The 22,013-nt window shown below is 43.2% G+C and overlaps 1 protein-coding gene across 1 annotated transcript; it reads right to left on the minus strand.

Moving 5' to 3' along the window:
- Window positions 1–1,785: 1,785 nt before the first annotated feature.
- LRP11 (LDL receptor related protein 11) lies at window positions 1,786–21,967 on the minus strand. Its single transcript, XM_051615486.1, has 7 exons — window positions 21,454–21,967; window positions 16,342–16,508; window positions 13,405–13,546; window positions 10,306–10,431; window positions 9,329–9,541; window positions 3,457–3,558; window positions 1,786–3,164 (listed from the first exon to the last, which is right to left on the minus strand). Exons 1-7 carry the CDS (start codon window positions 21,965–21,967, stop codon window positions 3,010–3,012), a joined length of 1,419 nt encoding a protein of 472 aa, XP_051471446.1. The 3' UTR covers window positions 1,786–3,009.
- Window positions 21,968–22,013: the final 46 nt, after the last annotated feature.

Raw genomic sequence — 22,013 nt, forward strand, 5'->3', positions numbered from 1 at the left:
AAGTTGCTCTAAAGGGCAAAACAATTGAAAACATAAAAAGTGATCTAACTGGAATACATATCTTGGTCGACATTAAAATACACTGACAAAACAAACTGTAATGACCTCTCCTACTATGCAGAGTTATATCTACAGAGGAGTATTGCTATCAGAGCAACTGATATTTTCTGCTTATCTGTCTAAAACATGTTGGTAGTAAAAACAGGTGGACTGATATTTCCAGACATGTCAGTGTTTAGGACAGGAGAAACAGATCTGACAGACCTGAAATAGTGATGATTTTCACACAGAATATGACTTGTGTTGCAGTGTAAACACTGTATAACACTCCCAAGCTGCTGAGATTTGCATGAGAAGCCATGAAAGCAGTGAGCAATGCAACCATGAAGATGGGGTAGAAGCAGCGCCTGCTCTCACCACTCCTTTGCAGTGGGAGAGAGAGCCCCAGCCTTGTGAGATGCCGGGAAGGCTGCGGAAGTGGTGTCAGCAGGAGGTGGCAGGAGAAGGGGGCAGCACTCCCAGCATGTTGATAAGGGTGACTTGCCACAGCTTTTTCTGCTAGTCCTCAGAGGTGTTCTGGCTCAGTAGTTCAGTATCGCTTATTGCAAGGCAAACAGCATGAAAGCTATTAAAGTGAAACACGTTACTGAGACCAGTGTGTATTTATTGCAGGAGCTGCCAAGCCAATCTTATTTTGCTAACTGTGTCATGCCCTTCACCTAGCTGACAATGGCCAGACTTTCTGGCAAGGTGCAAAACTTTTTACATTTCAGTCTAGCTGTGGAGTTTGCAATTACCTGAGAGGTGACAGGCCTCAGACTGGTGGTCTGCACAGCAGCAATTGTCACCATGTCCCCTCCTAGAAAGAAGAGTCCTGGGGAAGACTGCCAACTGTAATGTGAGGATAGCTGGACTCCTGTGCTATGCTTGCAGTCTGCTGGTCTCACACCAGCTCTGCTTGGAGGTGTTTGTTCTTGGCTCTCATATGCAAAATCCACAAAGTTTGATTCCACTGGCAGCAGCACAGCAACAAAGCCTGCTGATGAGTAAAGTGACTGGAAAGCTGAGCACCTTCTTGCACCACGGCTGGACCCGCTGTCTTGTGCTCTGTGCCGGACCTCGCTGTGTCCTGCCTGGAAGAACAAAACCAAACCTTTTGTGCTCCTGCTGGCTGCGTGCCAGAGGAATGGGTTTCCGTAATCGGAGCATTATGAGCACAGTAAGAAAAGACCACTTTTCTTGCTGCTATGGTAAGATGGTGAAGGAGACTAAGATACTTAATTAAAATCCCAAGTAAACTTCAATGATGGGAAATAATACTCCCAACCAAACAGGCAGTGTGTCTTTGCTAGAAGGCTGTCTATAAAATGTGGTCTTTTGAGTATTGTACTATTTGCCATGCCTGCTGCAGGCTGGGATGGACGAGAAGCTGTTCTCCCAAGCTAGAAATAGGCAGTGTCAGCAGGTGGTCTTGTGGACCCAAAGTAATGCTGACGTATGAGCAACCAGACATGTCAGGAGGGCTCTGAGCAAGGAGCACTGGGCACTGGATTCCCTGAGCAGCCAGCTCTGTGACTGCTGTCCTGCTCGACAGACAGGTCTTGGAGGTAGACACCCTGTTCTCTCTGCCTAGGACAAAATATCTCAACTTCCTCCATCATACATGTTCCAGCTTCTTTTAAGGCTGTTTCACAGAGGAGAAATGCACTTCTGTCTGCTCTCACACTATGGTCTCATAGCACAAATGTTAGCTGGTAGCTGAAAATAAAGACAATGCAAGAAATATAAGAATAAAATAAGTTTATTAGATCTAATTTACATAAAGTAACGAGCAACTTCAAGAACTATCTGTATACCATGGCAATATTCTCGCTGACTCAAAGTTACTGAAGTACAAAAGACGACATACAAAAAGATGCCTGTCTTGTTTGCCTCTGTTTTTATTGGGACCTGTGATGAATGTGACATCCTTGGACAGTCAAACAAGACAGACAGCACGGTGTGTATATATATGTAAGTATATATAACAGGTACTGTACACATTTTACTGTTAACACATCTGAGGTTCACTCACACATATCAATTACTTGCTCTAATTCTATGAGAATTTCGCTGAGGCGAGGGCAGGTCGCCGAAGCTTTCAAGCTTTGCAGGGAGCTATGGGATAACCAGCAGGAATCCTACACTCCGGTGTCTCAGGTAAAAGCCGCTGCGTGCTGCGCTCTCACACCGTGCGGTGTCGAGCTAGGGGTGGAAAAGGCTGAACAAGCCCTCTGGGATTGCACAGAACTGCTGTCGAGCACTGGTCAGTCCAAACTCACTTGCTGAGGACTTGTATTTTTCATTATAACATTTAGTAAGTGTGACTCTGTTAGCTGGACAGAGGTTTGCGCTACAAATGAAGAAAAGAGGCTTTGTTCCTTAAATCCCAAATTTTGTTACAAAAGCTGGTGCTTAGGTAGCCATTGCTTTTAATTAACAAAGCAAGACAAATTATTTAATGAAAATACTCCTGGTCTATCCGTTGGGAAGTACACAAATCAGCCTCTGCTGGACAGGGAAGTGACGCGTTGCGCTGGGAGCGCCCTGGTCCCCAGAGCAAAGCACAGTGGTGGCAGCACTCAGAAGAGCAGGGTGGCACAGACTTCCCTCCACGCCTTGGCCAGTGTGGCCAGGCCTTGGCTGCTCCAGTGCCCTGGCCCTGGGGCATGCTCTGCCATGGCCAGGATCCCAGCTACTGTGGGGAGGGTGAGGGCACCCTGCATCCAGTCTGGGGTGTCCCCATCTCACACTGTCTTCTGCACAAGAGCCAACAGGAGCTACTCGCTGCAGCCTGAGCACAGACATCTACCCACTTTTATTTTACCACCAAAGGGGAAGAACGTGTTCCTCATCTCATAGGTTTCTTCCACACTCAAAACTTAACTAAAGGTTTTGGTCCTTTTATAGAGGCAAGAGGTTCATGGACAGAGGAGAAAGGGGAGAAAACAACTGACCTAAATCAAATTTTTAGAGATACATCCCATTGATGAGGTAATCAGACTCTTCAGATGTAATGGGTCGAGCTTTTTTAAGCTTCTGTCGCACTAAACGCAGTCTGCAAGCAACCATAAGCAGCAGTAAAGCAGTGATGGCCAAGCCTAAGGCTAAGGGTAACACAGCACCTACAATGAGGTTAAGAGAAATTACACTTTATTTAATACAATGAAAAATTGGTAAAGAAAATCTGAAATTTTGCTTTAAAAATAGGGCTAGTCTATCTCTTAGATGCTAATATCTGGAGCAAATCATGCTGAAAAAAGTAAACTGTATAATCATACAAGTTAGGAACAACTCAGAATATGCATGTACCTTATTAATTCCTTGACTAGTCATCTGCAGCTATAGTGTCTAGACCGATAGCACCTTACTGAAAAATTAATTCAATTCAAAATGAATTCACATGGCCAGTCTTACCTGTTTCTGGGACTGGACGACCACCTCCAAGCTGATCTCTCTTTGGCACACTTATGCCCTTCCCATTTTTATCATCTGCTCTTTTTCCTGAGGAACTGCTATCTGCACAGTCAAGCAAGATAAGGGAATACTGTAGTTCAGTGACTAAGGAAGTCCTATTTGTGACTAGTATTAAGTATTGTAAAAGCACTTACATTAGAAAGAAAACAGTTAAAGAACTTCTGACTCCTATTGTATAACTTGAATTTTTAAAATTATGTCAAAGTCAAGCTAAAATTTAAATTCAGTTTTCCATTGCAAACCACAACGCATCTCAACCAAATCCAAGTAGGTCACCTTCCACTGAAAAAAGAGATGGATATAAATTGTCTTTTATGAACTTCCATAATAGAATCTGAGCTAAAACATTACAAAAGCAGTTATCTATATATGTGAAAATGAGGCCATTTTGAATTATGCTGATCTCCCTTGTACCGTGTAAAGTGGGAAACACATAGGCTGGCTACACAAATTACCTTAATTATGCCTGTTACCTGGCACATACAGATGCAGCATTTATGTACTTGGAAGACATAAAAATAGATGGGGAAAATATTTCAGAGATTTGGGAGTCACTTCAGTTTTGTGTGGTACAGAAGATACAGAAGAGCATTGTAACAACACAAGAAAAGACAACAGTTTGGCAGTTTGCTGCCAAGAAATGTTCTACAAGTGCAAGTTGCTGCAGTTTTGCTTCACAGGAGTAAAGAGTAACTCAGCTGGGACTCCTCCCTGCTGCCTTCTCACCAAAGCCCAACACCAGTAGCTATGGGGATGCTTCATGCAAGAATGACAGCTTAATCTGCCAACACACCCTCACAAAAATCAGAAATATGCCAATGTTTTTAGATGCAATGACTGTATTTGTTCTTTACTGATAAATATTGAAGCGCACTTTAACTGTGCTGTGATATATTTGCTGGCAGCCCTCAGAACTGTGACAATGCCAGTGGAAACATACTATGCTACAAGATCTGTAAAACATAAACATGAAATGTTGTAATTGGAATTTCATACAGGGGTGGGTGTTAAGGAAGTATTTAAGTCCATGAGCTTGGAACGTGCGCCACACGTCACTCCCACCCGCCACCGGCTCCGAAGCGCTGCAGAACACAGCCCTGTCAGTGCAGCAGCAAACACTCACAGCCTTTAATTAAAACTTAAATTGTTTAATTGATACTGGCATAAGGTTAGTGCCAACTTCCCCACTCAAAGGCAAAACACAGCCTCCCAGGCTTTATTGCCCTGCCATTATGGCTAAGGGTGCATGAACTTCACCTGCTAGGAGAAGCCTTAGAAACAAGCCACAGCCTTCCTTCTCATTCAGGCTCCTTAGGTTGTTCTGGCATATAAAGGGGACTTAAGGAAATCATAAGTGTAAACTGTGCTGGCTTTAAGCTCCCTGTATGGTATCAGAGCTGTGCAAAATAGCCTGAATGCAATTCAGACCAAAACCAGCAGCTGTTTCCTGTTCCTGTCTTTCCCAAATTAAACTAAACTAGTATCTGTCTTGATTTTGGTATTTCCCAAAATACATCAGCTCTTTCAGCTGCTCCAGCCTGTATGACAAAGCTAGATCTGCATGCCTGCTTTATAATTTTTTTCACCTGCTGTTCAAGTAAAGGGAATATTTATATCAATTGCTTGTAAAGACATTTGACAAATATATCTGGAGAGAAGTTTAGAGTGAACATTTTGGGCAAGTAGAAGAGTAACAATACTTTTGATGAAGCTTATAGGGTTTTGTTAAAACTTGTGGCAGTTCCTACAGGAGTGGAGGGGCTATCAAGAGTCAGTACTGCTCAACATCTTACTGTCATCAACTAGAAAACAGAGATTTCCCCAAACAGGTTTATGATCCTGACATAAAGCATGTTATGTGGGTTTTTGTTTTCACTTGCTCTTCATTTTCTATTCTGTGCCTAGGAAACTGCAATTTATAGCCCTTCCAAACTACCCTACATTAGACATCTAAGTGATGACTGCTCCTGTTGATGCCTGTGCAGCAAAAGCATGACTAAGGCTTGGGCACTCAGTCAAATGCTGTAATCCCAGCCCTGGACAGTACTGCACAACAGCTGGCATGGGCAGGCTGGGAGAGGCAGAGACCCCATGCCAGGGGAATGCAAAGCTGTTATGGTGATTTATTCACTCGAGTTGGCTGTGCTGGGGAGTGCAAATCTTCAGGCTGCTTGTGAATTCAACCCGTCTGCATGACCGTGTTTCCTGACTGGCTTTTGCTGTTTAAAAACCAGCCCACTGCTCACTCCAGTGTGCTTTGCTGCAACTATACATATTTTTGCTTTATTCATTTACAAGTGCAGCAGTGCCAGAATATGCAGCCAGGCTTGAAAGCTTCACTGGAAAAGGGTGCCAGAGCACATTGGGGAGAGCCATGCAGAAATGCTGTGCTGGCCTTTGGAGGAACTGCAGTCTGCGTTACCTCACTCTGGAGATAAGCCTGCAAAGGGAAAGGACTCCTTTATTGCTATCAAATGTCTCTTCCTGTATCTGCTCCCAACTATGGAAGAAAATGTATGGCCTTCCAGCTTGGGAAAAAGTATACCATAAGTCTGTTGCAGAAGACTCCATGTCCTGAGTGCCTGAGGAGGTTATTTCTAAGTTAGACTTGGTGTTCCCCTGGAGTCACCCTGCTGTAGAGAAATCCCACTAGAAGGGCAGGAGTGCAGAATAAGATTCACCCACTGTCAACAATCGATGACTTTTGTATTTTTTATTTATTTTGCTTTTCTCTTCACTGCAAACAGATGCCCTGCTAGGTCAGATAGAAGTTTCAAACAGTCCTCACCCTGGACTTGCATAATTTTGCACTTTCATGCTAAGTGTAAATCCGTAAAAACTTGTACTAAGAGCCAAACAGGAGGGGCTACTGGAGTAAAGAAAGCAGGTTAAGAGAAATTTGGAACAGAGAAACTATTAGGAGCAAAGAGATTCTAGGACAAATTTCCTCTAGTATTACAGTCATAGGCAAAAAGCTCATATTCCTGCTGCGAGGAACTATTTCACAGCCCAAAACATTGCAGCTCCTTTTCAAAATGAGAAAAGATAAATACGGTGGTCCTTGACAAGGAGGTCCATTTCTTGGACACCTTTTTGGATTCTCAGAGATAAAAGCTGCTTACAGGGAGGTAAGTAGCAGAAGGGACTGTGTTTATTGGAATTTTAACCACTACTGTAATAAAAACAAATGTAAAAAAAAACCAACACAAAACAAATCACATCTAGCAGCCTCCTATAATGTGCCATGTGCTGTCTGCATTAGGTAAATTACTCTGAGTATGAACATTTTCTCTTTCTCTGTCTTGCAGTCACGGGCTCTAAGCACATCACATATTCCTTCCTGGCTTATAATTCCATGACAATCTGCAAATGCCAACTAAGAAGTAAGACAAATGTGGCCCTGAATGGAGTGCTCTTAAGTGAAAATCTGGAACCTTTGCTGCCACTGTAAAGCCATATCCCTTAATATATATCCTAAGTAGACACCTTTTCATCATGTTGACATTAAAATCATTCAAGCTTAGTTTTGGAATCTATTTATAATAGTATATCAGGAACCTGGATGTTTGCAAAGTCAACTCCAGGCCAACAAGCAACATTATTGTCTCGGTCCAGCAAAAACCTTTACAGTATGACTTGGAGGCAGAGGTTCTGCCTTGGCACCAGCAGCAGGTCTGGCACTGTCTCAGGAGACAGTCCACCCCAGAACAGGATTTTCTGCCACTGGAGTTGCTGAACTTTAAAGGCAGTTGGTATGATTTCTGCTCCTTGCTGCTTCTCTCTCCTCAAATATGTGTCTAGCAATTACTGCCCTCCTGAACACTTTTCCAGACACGCTTAATGAAGTTGCTCCAGTATTTCTGTGTCTCATTTTTGTAGCACCTAATTATTAGATTTGATCTGCAACCTCCTTGAGATGGCAGTAATTGAGAGAAACGTGATTAATAGGTCTGACTGGATTTTTAGGACTAGGTTAGATGCTTGTCTCTTCAACTCCATGAAGACTGTGGGGCAGGACTTGAACCTCTCTTGACCCCAGGGATTCATTAATGTACAGCATGTGACTCCTATGAAGTGTGTCTGCATGAGAAGACGGAAACTCGGAGCAGATTTTGTCAGTTGCCCTTTGGACCCAGGTACCCACCACCTCTTCATGTCTCACCACATGCACCCTTTTACCTGATCTGTATGTGATTTAAAAACTCGCTGAGCTGTTTGCTGCTTTTTTGATTAAAAATATTGAGCAGCTGGGTCAGTAAGGACTGGGTACTTCTATTCTACAAGGAAATCCTTAAGTATCATTTAACTGGAATTAAATTCTAACTGAGCCTTGTCAAAAGAGCAGTATTAAAACCACAAGAATTAAAACCAGAAATGATCAGCTGAAAATCTTGCCTGTTTAAAAAGATTACAACAGCTTCTGGAATTACAATCATCACTGAAGCAGTGAGCAAAAATGGTGCAAGGAAGTTACTGTGCAACAGGTAAACACAGAAAAGGACTATGCAAAAGTGCTTTCACGTGCAATTCCAGTTACAACCTCTGATTATAGGTTGCCGAGGTTGGTTACCTCAGTTCTGGTTTTATTTCTGGATTCACAAGCCCAGTGGTTTTCCAGACCTACTTAGCAGCTAGCTGACTTTCCACTGGAGCGTGGAATGCCCTCTGGCAATTTGATGTTTAGTTTGGGTGACCCTGTATAAGGTGTCTCTGTGAGCAAGAAGGGCTTGGGGCAGACTACTGAGTTTTAAGTCATTCCAATAAGGAGCACCAAGGTCATCTACGCTGCAAGAAAAGGGGGAAACACTTGAGAGAAGATTTTGCTATCACTGCCTACACATTCACTGAGGCAGTCGTTAAAGAACATTGTTTTCACTCCCTTATAGGTCTCCACAAAAAGTTGAAGAATCTGAAGAAACATTAAAGTGCCAACCATGGAGGTGCCCTTTACAATAGTCAGCAGCAGAGGGCACTGCGCACTGCTCTGTTGCCGGAAGAAAATAAAGCTGTTCATAATCAGCTGCATCTTGGGCAGCAAGAATCAGTCTGAACTCTGAAGGAATTAAAGTGGGAGGTCTTGCACTCATCTTAGGCTCTGTGCATGCAATTGTGCTTTCATTAAATTGCCATTTCAGATAATTTTAGTTCACCAGCGAAAATCTTAAAAGATACAGCAGTTTCACTGCAGCTTTGGGGGTTTTACCAAAGCAAGGGTTGGTGACTCTAACATCACTACACTGACTCACAACAGATTTGCAACCACATTACTGCGGATCAGGAGCTGTTTGTTCCAAAGGGCTAAGCCTTCTTTATAGTGATAAAAGATTTCTCGTGCCCTGAAGACACACTTCAGAAAAAAGTGCCCATCATAATCAAGATATTAATTCAGAGGAAAAAAAATGGTCATTGATTAGCATCAAGAGAGATGCAATTTTTCTCACCCAAGAACAGTACTTTGTTATGTACTCCTAAAGGCACCCATCGATGGCTTTGTAGAGCCTTATACATCAGCCTGCACAGTGGAACCTGTGGCAGAATTTGTATTTAGCTCACTGCATGTTTTGTTCTGTAAGACTCTATTCTTTTCCCAGCATTTCTATATTTGAACTTTCTTTTTGCACCTGGTAAGACCCAGACTTAACTTGATAAAACAAAACCTAATTGTAACTTAATTATTACAAGCTTCTTTTGCATTTTGTACTTTTGCATATTTTTACTCGTCAGGCACCAAAAGACAATTTAATTAAATGTAAGGTGCAAGATATTTTCTTCCTCAAAAGATTTATTGAAACTGGTTCCTTTCAGTTCTTACCTGGCACAAATCCACTGATTTGTTTCTTTGGTCCCTGAGAAAGCGATTGGTTAGACATTTCTGCATCCACTGAAAGAAGTGGTTGATTTCTGGCAGTGGTTTTCAGGGTGTTTTCCACAGAGAAGTTCTCATCCATGTTCTCCGCCAGTCCCACAGTCCTTTGCTGAGTAGTGCCAAGAGCTGCGTGCGTCACCGTCTTCCGTCCCGGGCTCACTGTGTTAACAGAAACAAAAATCATAATTTTTATATAGAACTGAAGAAAATGGGAGTGTTCTGATGGAAGACCCTGTGATACGGGCCTTGAGGTGGGCTAAAAAAGTTCATCCAGGTCAGACACATGATGAAACATGAGTTCCTGTCACATGGCAAGTTAACAATTGCCCGCTGTCACTTCTTAAGCAGGAACACACACAGGAACCCTCCAGGGAAATCCAGCAATGGAATGATCAATGAAAGAGTCATTAGTCATCGTACCAATTCACCCACTGATTTTTGTTCACTCAGCTGAGCATGGGCACATATTGAGGATGACTAATGAAAGTGAAGAGCACGATGGTGAATAAGCTGGTTCCCCTACGTGCTCACATTTCAGTATTTCAGATTCTTGCAAGGTGTGTAACGGGGCTTTGAAGCACACCTCTCAGAATCCCTCTCAGATCAAAGTCAGGGTCCTTGTTTCCAGAACCATCATGAAAGTAAAGAACTGATCTTTTAAAAATTGAGGACTCTAGTGGAAAATCTGTCATTTGGGGATCTGGGACAGTTTTGATATGCTTTGAATATCAGAGAGTTAATTTCTGAGCATCTGCTGTATGCAGACATTAAACCTTCCCATGTACTGTTTCCAATGAAAGGCTCTATGGTGAGTACAAGCTGCTTGCTCACGGGGAGAGAGGCCACAGAAGGGTTACCATTTTCCTGTGGTTATTAAGGCTGTGGTTACTTTCACACTCTATACTGTGGCCTGGCACACTTACAATTCTGGCAGAAAGTTTCATCTGATCCATCAGGGCACTGTCTCAGGCCATCGCAAGCAAACGTGATGTCAATGCAGCAGCCATCATCACAGATAAACTGGTAGCGAGAGCAAACCCCGACACAGGCTGTTGAGAAATAATTCTCAAATTACCAAAATCCAAGCAGAAAATACTGAGTCAAGGACTAAAGCCTGCAGTACCACTATGCTAAGAAGTACCATGAACAAGGCAGAAAGCTGAATATGGGCCAGGCTTAGCTATATGATGCTTTGCAGACACAGAAGCTGAGCTCACAGCTCTTTCTTGAACCCACATCACTATTCTGGCAATCTCTTTACTACAGGAATACTCAACCTGGAGGCTGTAGCACCTTACACCTTTTGCGGAACCCCTACAGCACTTTAAACTCTGCTGGCCTGTTCTGATTTGGTTTGGTGGGTTTTTTGGTAGCAGGGGAAGGGCCCCAGGAGTGGCTCCCATAAGAAGCTGAGAAACTCCCCCTGCTCCAAACACAACCAAGGAGCCATTAGAGGGACAATGGATGTGCTTCTGTGATTAACATATGAAAGAATCAACGTAACACCCGAGCAGAGAAGCACTTAGGGGAGAAGAGCTGTGCAGGAGGGAAGAGAGTGGTGCTGGTGGAAGAGAGCGGTGCTGGTGGTTGGTGAGGAAGAAAGGGAGGAAGGTGCCCATGCAGAAGTTTCCCTGCAACCCATGGCGAGATGGCAGGTGTCCCCCTGAACTCATGGAGGAACATGGTGGAACGTTCCCTGAAGGTGCCAGGAGGGGTGAACTTGGCCAGTGGACTTGGATTTTGTGGCCAGAGGATTTGCTGCCTGTGGACTCTGACTGCGCAGCTTTGGAAGACCCCGGCACCAGGGGAGTTTGTTCCCAAAGCAGCCCATGACTCTGTGGGAAGCCCAGGCTGGAGCAGCTCCGGACCTCGTAGGAAGGATTAATGAAGGAGAGGTTTGTGGAAGACTCTCTTCCATGGAAGGGACCCCGTGGGGAAGCAGGGAAGGACTGTAAGGAATCCTTCTTCCTGAGGAGGATGGCGCAGCAAGAACCACCAGCCTGTGAACTGACTCTAAATCCCACCCCCTGTCCCCCTGTGCCGCTGGGGGGAAGGAGGGAGAAAAACCGGGGAACAAAGTGATTTGGGCCCGGGAAGAAGGGAGGGGTGGGGTAACATATGCAAGCACTTGTTGTGTGTGTCCTGTGTGGGTTTGATTACTGTGAAATTAAATTATTATTTTTTCCCCAAGTTGAGTCTGTTTTGCCTGCGACCTTAATCGGTGAAGAACCCTCCTTGTCCTTTGGCTCGACCCATGAGCTTTGTCCTCCTCATCCCAGAGTGTGTGTGTGTGTGTGTGAGGGCAGGGGGGGCAGTTGAGTGAGTGGCCATGTGGATGTTCCTTTTGTTATGCTGGGCCCAAACCACGACATGGCCTAAACTGAAAGTAGATCTTCCCAGGCTTAACAGACAGAAAACAGTCCAGAAAAGAAGTAAATTACATCTCTATGTTTTTAACTGCATTCCTCCAACAAATAATTCCTACTACATACCCACTCTGTATTTCTGTCAATATGTTTGTCATTCATTCCCATGAGAAATCTATTGAATCCAATACAGCACATGCCAGAACAAGAGTGAGCACAAAGTCTTACGAGTGACCTTCGACAGAAAGAACTGATTGCTGCCTGCTTTAATATTTAGATTCCCCTGGAAATGAAGAGTATTTCTGATTTCATTTTGCATACTCAAAGCTTTCCCAAATTCCATTCTGACCTTGTAATTACTAAAAGTTTACATCTCTGCTTTTGGCTTTCCAGCAGTGGTGTAGTTCATTGCTTTGTCAAGCACTGTCAAATTCAGTGTTTGGCTAATGTGGTAACAGCAAATCAATTTGCATAAGCAAGTCACAGCTTTTGATTGTTATCCTGCCATGTACTAAAAAGCTGAGCAATGCTAAGGGAAGTATGGCAAGAGCACAGGCACCTGTTTAAAACCCCTAAAATCATACTTAGAAAATGTAAGTCTTAAATTTCAGTACTAATAATAGCACTGGTCTGGCCTGCATTAAGGCACCACAGCCTTGTTTAATTACAGCAGAAGCACTTGTGTTGCAAACGGACTTGGGAAATTAGAAAAAGAAAACAGGCAGCAAATCCTCTGTGTGCTCCACCCAAAAGATACCACAGATACCCACAGCAGCAAATACATAAATCAGCAAATCTCTCTAGCTGCTTTAGTTGAATTAAACATTCATGAATACAATTCTATCATCCAGTACTGGAATACAGGCATTATTAAACAGATTCATAATAGGTTTTTTAATTCTAGTTTACTGCCACTGGGACTACCCTTTCCTGTAGAGACACTGCACTGGTGCAGAGCAAAATTTGCATCAGTTCAGCTGAAAGCAGTGATGATGCCATTTAACCTTTACTGTCTGCCAGACCAGCAGATCTGTATTAGCAACTTGCTAATTACAATGTAACAAAAAGTTACTACATGAAAAAATGCAGCACTGACAGCCACAGAAATCTGACTTAACTTCTTTTTTTCATGCTCCTCAAGCTTAGTTTTAAAATGGGTCAATTCCAGTTTCAAAGTAACATAAGGCTTTGATAACAACCATTACAATGAAAAGCTTAAATGCATTAAAACAAGGAATGATCCCACCTTTTAGATGTAGACCAATAGTATAATTAGACTGTGCATCACACTATTAATTGCTTTTAACTGAATCTTCCCTATAGCTCAAGCCTTGTCACACTCCCCGTGCTGTCTGGCTGTACAATGAACTGTTACATAAGGCAGTGTTTCATTTTTCCAACCCTGCATGCTGACTAGCAATATCAGGATGAACCTGTAAGTGCTTGAAACTGTTATTACTCTAATAAACAAGTGATGCTTGCTTACTTCCTCACCCTGAAACAGCAATTCAAAACTGAGAGATGTCATTATGTAAGGAATAAGGGCAAAACAAAACACTAGAAATAGAGAACAAGATTTCTGCCTCCATCAAGACCCTTGCTCTGAGTATCATACCCTGAATGTCCCACAGGTGGCAGCTCCAGTCATTTCCTTACCTACTGCAGAATGCACCATGGGCAGAACGGTCACAGAGACGTTGTCAGAGCTCCGCTGACCTGCAGTGTCTGTCACAGTGAGCTGGAAAACATACCTGCCCTCCTGGATGTGAGATAGTTTCAGTGTTCCTGGTTGTGGTACCTGATTAAAGAAACACAGAGGTTAAAAAAAAAGGGTATAAAGGATCTGTCCATAAACTTCTAGGAACAGGGAACATCAATGCTTTTCATGCAGATTAATACTTAAAGCATGTGTATTAACAGGTGACATTTTTACTTTTTTTGCATCCATTTGTAAAAATAAACACACCATTTCTGTACTAGTTTTCAAGGTACACTCAGTTACCTGGAGCTGTGGATCTCAGCATTGGAGAGTAAATGGAAACATGTATTTAACTCATTTTTTCACTAATTAGAAATGTAATTTTAGAGTAGGCAGTAAAATATTAAGAGTATTTTGCTTTCTATTGTGTTAGTCTGTAGAAAATAAACATGTATCCACAGAAGTTACTTTTGCTATATAATACTTTATAATAATGTGACTTATAGAATTGCTCTATTAATAAAGCTGTCCACCTCTGTCCAGTATGATTTTGATGTAGTCACTTCTAAGTTTCAAAAATGCTGGTCCGAGTTTTTCCATGCCCCATGCTGAATTTCCATTCCTTGCTCTGAACCAGAAATAACTTAACATGTTAGGTTTCAGAAAGTCTTGTGATACAACTACAGAAACAACTTAAATTGCACTAGATCATTAAGAAATTGATCAAATAACTTATTTTATGATCATTTAAAAGAGGTACCAAACTGGTATTACGAGTACAATAGCAACTGAGAAATTTGTATAAAATGAGTGTGGTATTTGTAAATGTTGAACTTTTTTTAACCTTGTGACAACTTCCAGTCAGAAATAACTCCAGCTGTCTGAGAATTCAGTAACGTATACTTCAGTAACTACAAAAAAGCTATGCAGGTTTATTGGACATGTAGTGCATTTTACAAATGAAGCACACAGGGCTGTTTTTATAAGCAAGTGAAAGGTATGTTACAATCCTCTGTGATTATCTTTAATAATAAAAACAAAATTCAATAAAGATCTTTGGTTTGCTTACTTAAAGTTGCTTTCATACCTTAAAGAGATAAATGTTTGATAAATATGATAATAGAGTCCTAGACCTAGGTTTATAGCAGCGTGTATTGATAAATGCATTTTTCTCTTCTGCTAAGTAAATTTCCTAACTGAAATTTCTTTCCTTTTCTATTTATGTGAGTGCACTCAGTTATCTGATAATGCTCTTGATTTCCTCCTGATAGAGTGTATGACCTCTTAGAATTTAATTCTTTAGTGTATTACAGAAATAAATATGCTCTAAGAAAACACCTGCTGCTCTTTACCATGACTGCTGGAAGAGCAGATACAGTATTTAGAATTCATGAGCTGTGGAATCCAACTCTCAGTGCAGAGCCAGAGAAACAGTCACCGACTTCTGAATAAGCTGCCACTCCTCTTAGGGACCTCAGTGCTTTCCTTTTTGTCTCTGCCCTGAATAATGCTCGACTGTATCAGCTTTCTGACAAACTTTGGCTCAAACTAGACAGCACATTTCCAGGTAATCAGCATTTAAAAAAACCCAATCCGTAATTGCCTCTAAGAGTCATGCAGCTGCACAGCTACAGCATGTGGGTGGCAATCTGAGAAGCAAATGATCTAAGAAGCAATAAGCAGTTACAACAGGAAAAAAACATTTCCACTGGCTTCCTTCTACAATACAGTAAGTTCTCTTTATAGCAGTCCTTCCCCCTCCTCTGCCTTCTATTTATTCTTTGGTACATAAGTGAAATGCAACAGCTGCCTTTTATCTTATTTAAACACAGTCCATTCCCCTTTGAAGCTATTGATGCATATACCACTTTGTAGGAATAAATTATGTGAAGTACAGCAACTTCAGGACAGCAACTAAATCACTAAAGACAGTAACCGATGACTGTATTTTAAAAAATCACAATAATTAATTCAACTCTAAAAATTAAATTATAATGGATAAACATCAAGATAAGTATCTGTAGGAGAAATCCTTCTTCATTTGAACACAATGGGAAAGTATTTATTTAAACAAGTTTGTTTTCTGTTACCAAATATAAAAAAATCACTAAGATTAATGTAACTTTTGCAAGTTTAAATGGATATAAGACTTGTCTCTCTTTTATGGAGTCACTTTGAGAAAAAGTAAAAACATGAATGTCATTTTTAAAAATTATCTTTTAATTTTTGTCTTACTAGATATATTATTACATCACAGATTAATTTAAAGAGTATTTAATTCCCATTTAAAGTAAATAATGCTATGATGGGTTAAATTAACAACTCTTGATAATAAAAAGCTCATTTTATCCAGATTTAACCTAGCATCTATTCTGTGTATTAGGCTATTCACACTCCTTATCAAAGCTTTTTGACCTTTTAATTTTCAAGCCAATAAATTAATAAACAAAGATAAACTCAGTGGTCCTTTCATGACAGTTTCAAGTTGTAATACAGCTTCAAGTCGTTCAGAACTAGCTGACTGTAGTCACCCTTTTCAAGATGTGGATCTCGCAGTAGAAGACAGAACATTCAACAGCAGGTGGCAGTGGCTCAACCAGTATTTTTGAACAGCCATCACCAGAGGTTTTCAAGATGTGACTGGAGAGGGCACTAGATAATCTTGGCTAGGGTCCCTGACTCACAAAAGGGTGGACCAGATGATCTTTTAAGATCCTTTCCAACCTGGTTTGCTCTATGGTTCTATGACATAAATGCTCAAGTTGTAGACTCATCCTAATTTTGGTGCCTGGTAGCCGTATCTATTTGAACACAGTATATTTTTAGCTCTACGCTTAAAACTGTGCTATAACAACAGTCTGTGAAGGAGTGGCCACGTGTGACTGTGTGTGTACCTTCATTTCAACCAACGGGTCGCCCTGCAGCAACGTCCACTCGTACTGCACAATTCCATGGTCATCTGAGCTTTCTCGGCCGTCCAAAAGCACCCAGTCCACAGGTGACTGCAGCACAATATCTTGTCCTGCCTTGCACTGTGGAGGCTTGTCGTATTCTTCTTCCTCTTCAACAGAAAAAAGAGAAGCTCAGTTATTTACCAGGGGAAACTGAGTGATCATTTATATAAAAATTACTTCTCTCTCGGTCAAAGTATTGATTTACTACTCTGCAACTTCCTGAAGTACGGGACATGTTCATTAATGCACATTTTGTCAGGTGAAATATTATCCACTTAAATTTTAGTCAGCTGTTCTACATTCAATGATGTCTTCAGGAATTAACTGCTACATAAGAAGCACATTGCATAGAAAACCTCTCTATGTACATGGATGTTTCACTAACACACCAAACAAGTTTGTTAGCACCACTGTAGTCTTCTACTTTGAACAAAGGAAAATGGATTTAAATATGAATTACATACATATTCATATAACAATTACTGAACAACTTTTACAGAACTCTGCATATCTTAACAGAATTTTAGTCTCTTTTTTTAATACAAACATTGCAAGAGTGAAAAACTTACTTAACATAACTGGCATCCTGGTGAAGCAGTGCACATAATGATTAAAAACCACCAGAAATTACCAATTATTAAAGTGCCTAATTTAAGACATTAAAAGCTTGATCTTCAGACTACTTAGGATTTGTAGCATTCTGCTATATACAAAATACAATTATTATTGATTAAAATTGTGAGTACTATATTCTTTTGCCAGTTATCCCAGGATTCTCAGGTCAGAATTACAAAACCCATGGTACAGTAAGTGGCTTGTGAGAAGTGGTTTAAGTAATTTGCTCTGCAACCTTGAGGCCACGCAGGGAAGAGAGAGGGATAAAATCTAGTTCTACAAGTCAGTATTTGACAACTTTAGCCATATGATTGTATCTTTCTGCAGTTCCCTGTGTAAGTTTCATTCCTCCTCTGGGCACAGGATGTTCCTGGCACCCTGAAGTGCCAGGCTGCTTTCTGCTCTTTGACCTCTGCAAAGGTTCTCCTGTAGAGGATATTGATGTTAAGCTCAAAAAAGCATCTACTGAACACAAAGCTGTAATTTCACTCAGTGTGGACAGAGCTGCACATGGAAAGAAAAGACACTACCCCATCAGTGCAGGGATTCTCCCTCTCCAGTTTCAAGAACTTGCCTGAAGGCATGGAAATCATTTGAGCAGTAAGACAATTTTTTATCACTAACTAAACAGCAAATATTTATTTCTTGTTTTTTGCATAAGTAAGTAAGGCATAAAAAATTGCAAGGCAAATTCCTTAAGTTCAGAAAAACTACAAATAACTGAAAACAGGGTTTAATAATAGAAAGTATGAAACAGTTCTTGCTCATCCACCTGGCAAAGTAGCTTTGCCTATTTTGTATACACTCGGTTCTCAAAACCAGCTATGTTTAAAAAGCAATGCTTAGGTGCAAAAACATCTCCTCATCATTAATAAACATCATCATTATGGTGCCAGGGCAACTTTTGTTTGGTATAGATGAGCTATGCACAGTCTTCACATCATTCTTTACTGATCACTGTCAGAAAAAGACTGACCTGGGTCTGAAACAGCACAGCTCAGTCTGGCACTTCTACATTGGAACATGGTTTCATGTCACCTGTCTCGTAAATGACTCAATCAATACCTACAGGGACAGAGACAAGCTCCCCTTTCCTGTGGCCCCAAATAAGAATATTCTCTTCCTGGCATAACTATAGTCCAGCAGCCCGAGCTGCCATGGCAGGACCACTTCACGTTGGGGCAGGTCACACAAATTCATGCCAGCTCTTTGCTAAAAAGGTGAGTGAGGTCCCAAAGGAAGGAGGCACCATGCCTTGGTTTGTAAGCCACCAGAACATCTTCAGAAAGGTAAATCAATGGCAAATCAGCTCATCTTTTGCTCTAGTAAAGAAAAAAAAAACTGAGAAACATCTGGCATGGGAGGAGAGAGGCTACTGAGCTCTTATTCCACAGCAAGTTTTAAGCAATGTAGTACATTATCCTTAATAACTGAAACACCTCAAAATTTGGGAAATACGTGCTTCTAAGAAGTCAGCATATAAAAGCTGGCAGGCATACCCAGGAGCCACTTACAGCCATGGCTCACGGGAGTAAAGGACTATCATCCACAGGTTAGCAGGAAGATCAAGTTCAGAAACTTTTAACTGCTGTTTTTAACTTAATTTAGGTTGAAAGTAAATAAGCAATATGAAATTGATATACCAGATCAACACCCTGAGATGCTGACCTGGCTGCTTTCTAGAAAAGGGGCTACAACCTTAAGAGCATCACTTTTTTCTTAGGAGAGGAACATGAAAGGCTTGATCAATTTTGCTTCCTCCATTCTTTATAGACACCCAGCCTGCCAATAATGAAGCTGCCAGGTAGCTGTTTGAATGAGGCTTTGTACAAAAGGTTATTTCACTGCTGATTCCTGAATGTCTTTGGTATTAGTTTACCCTACTGTCGAATCCTCCCACTGCTCATCACTAGTAAGCAGCACAGAGGGAAGGTCAGACATTTTTGGTAAGGCACTGAAGTAATCTTTCTTTCTATGTAAAAAAAATGTAAATTTGCCTAAAAATGGCAAAAAACCCCCCACCTTTCTTTCTGTATAGGCATATGGGGTTTCATTGCTAACACATCACAAACTGCCTGGAAGTGCAAAGTAAATCCACAGCCAAACCAGCATAAACTGGGTGTAAAGTGAAGGACTCAGATTTATACTGAAATGTTCAGTCTCATAAATTCACTCCACTGCTGACTGTTCTGGAAGTGCAGAGAGACACACTTGATCAGAAGAATATGTATATGTCATTCATTGCTCCCAGAATTAAATAAGCAATTGGCTTTGTTTTACTGATGATCCTTAACATGAATGAAACCACAACACCCTAAGAGATCACTGAATACTGATGCTCAGAAATATTTTGGAATTACAAGGACACCACGCTTATGGATAAATGTTGGTTTGGGATTATCAAAAAGAAAATAGCAGAAGACTCAAAACCACAGTACTCTGAAAAAAAGAACAGGTAAAATGGGATCCCCTTGTGAAAGAAAATATTGAAATGAAGAGTTCTTTCCTAAGTTCAATCATGGGGTGACATAAGATAAAAGAGATGTGCCTTCATCATCCTGTGATGATGCACTGTTGTCCAGATTATTTTTTCAATGTAATTCAAGAATGCAGTGGTAACATAACATCAGATAGCAACACATTTCAATCTTAATTTTATCTCTCCTGGTCTGTGCCATGGCTGACAGATGTGTGAATAAAAGTTCATTCTCCTTTGTGCTCCAGCTCCACTGTAGTTGCACTAAGAAGTCATAATCCCCTATTTCCAATACCACCATCACTCACAGGGCAGATTTTTAAATAAACCAAACAGGGCACAGAGCAATTTGCAGATTAGGAACTGAAATTGCCTTGCAAGCCCAGTGCTGATAGTCAGGAAAGCTGCCAGAAAGGCATGGCATTCAAGAATTCCAAAATTAAAGAACTCAAGGAATTAAATAAAGATTTCTAATAGGTAGAGTATGATTTTAACAACAGGATTATTTATAACATGCCATATGCCATAACTGCACTTTACATTAGGGCCAGGTTTTAATGGAATTAAGACAGTTCAAAATGATAAAGATATTTGAAGATATTTTCAAAGGTTTTCAAAGAAGCCCAAATCTCTGACTTTGATGCAAAATCTAGTCTTACACAAACTTTTTATCTTGCAAGTGCATCCACAGTTGTAGAACATAATGACCCCAAAGTTGCTACATAGATAGTACTGTGGATTTAATATTTCCCCCATTGAAAATGTATCACACCTCGTGTTGTTCTGACATCCAAAGATCACCTTTACTGCCTCAAGTTCCTTCCTATAGCTCTCTAGTTTACCCGCCCATGCCCTTTGCAAAAACCATTTAGGCATCATAACTCCTCTAAAAATTGGACCCCTCTTCTCTCTTATCTCCAGGGGATCTTTGTTGGATTATCATAAAACAGACAGGACTGGACGAAGGATCAAGCCTGAGGTCTCCCGTGCCAAGGGAGCAGGAACAGCCAGCACCATCTGGACACGCTGCTTTCATTCACACCATCACTAGGCCTCCTTCCCTCAAAGCTAATTTGCTTGAGATGTATTGCTGAAGAGGATGGAACACATTTAGGGAAGTATTATCAACAGGAGGTAATGAAATTAAGACAAAATGAACTAAGATGCAACTGGCAAACAACAGGAGGAGGGGGAGTGTGCGTAAGCTCTTGGGATCAGATGCTAGGAAACAGGCTCCAAATTTAGACATCGGGACTTGTTTTCATCCACAGCTGCTTGCTCTGGGTGGTGGTGCTCCTGAATACACTTCAGGGCTGGACAAACTGCTGCTTTTGATGCGACTCCAGAGGTGGCTGGTTATACGGAGTCTCTGGGCTGGACTGCCCGTGAGACATCCTGCTCTCCTTCAGCCTAGCTCTCACGTTCTTAGGAAGGAAAAACGCTAATTGAGGCTGCCAGGAAACCCGCTGAGCCGTGGCCATTCGGACAGCACCCCTGAGGAGAAGGGTGCGCGCTCATCTCCAACTACTCCAGCGGCTCCTGGCGTCGCGGGCGCCAGCGCTTCGCGCCCTCCAGGACGCCCAGTACCCTCCAACCCTGGCGGGACCCCTCCGACCGACCTGCCCGCTCTCCCCGGGGGTGCGGGGCCCGCCGACAGGCTCACCCTCCCGGTCGCCCGGCGCGGCGGCTGCAGAGGCGGAGGCGTGCGGGGCGGCTCCTGCCGAACGCGCACCCCGCACCCCGCGGCACGGCTGCGCGGCCTCCCCTCCCGCGGCCGCTGCCTCTGGAACCGGGAGCCCGTTCCCGGCGCCGGGGCAGCCGCAGGGACGACTCCCTCTCCCTGCCCGCGGCCCCCAGGGCGCGGGGCGGCAAATGGCGCCCAGGGCCGGCTGCCGCCATTTCCCGCCCGCCGCCCGCCCCGCAGCCCTCCCCGCGCCAAGCGCCCTCGGGCCGGCCCTTACCCGGCGGCGGGGCGAGGCCGGCGGGCCGGCGGCTGTAGGTGCTGTAGCCGCGGTGCGGGGCGAAGCGGCAGACGGGGCGGCCGCGGTGCGTGCAGTTGAAGAGGTAGCAGGCCTGCTCCGCCGCGCCCCGCGGCCGGGCGGGCCCCTGCACCACGGCCAGCGTGCAGCGCGGCTCGGCGCAGCAGGCGTCCAGGCACTGCCGCCAGCCCGCCCCGGCGGCGGGGGCCCGCAGGAAGGTGGCGCCGGCCGCGATGGAGTCCTTGGTGCGGATGATGGAGTCGGGCCTGGCGGAGAAGCTGCTGCCGCCGCCGCCGCACCGCCCCCCGTCGCCGCCGCCTCCCGCCGCCGGCGGTCCCGGCTCCTCCTGCTGCAGCTGCCGGCGAAACTCCTCCAGCAGCGACTCGACGCCCGAGATCTGCGAGCGCAGGTCGGCCAGCGGCGCCGCGCACCGCCCGCCCGGCAGCAGCGCCAGCCCGCCCAGCGCCGCCAGCAGCGCCAGCGCCCGCGCCGCCATCGCCACAGGCCCCGGCCCCGGCGCAAAGGCGGGAGCGGCGGGAGCG

The sequence above is a fragment of the Apus apus genome, chromosome 3, assembly GCF_020740795.1.
Source record: "Apus apus isolate bApuApu2 chromosome 3, bApuApu2.pri.cur, whole genome shotgun sequence".
Taxonomy (NCBI): Eukaryota; Metazoa; Chordata; class Aves; order Apodiformes; family Apodidae; genus Apus; species Apus apus.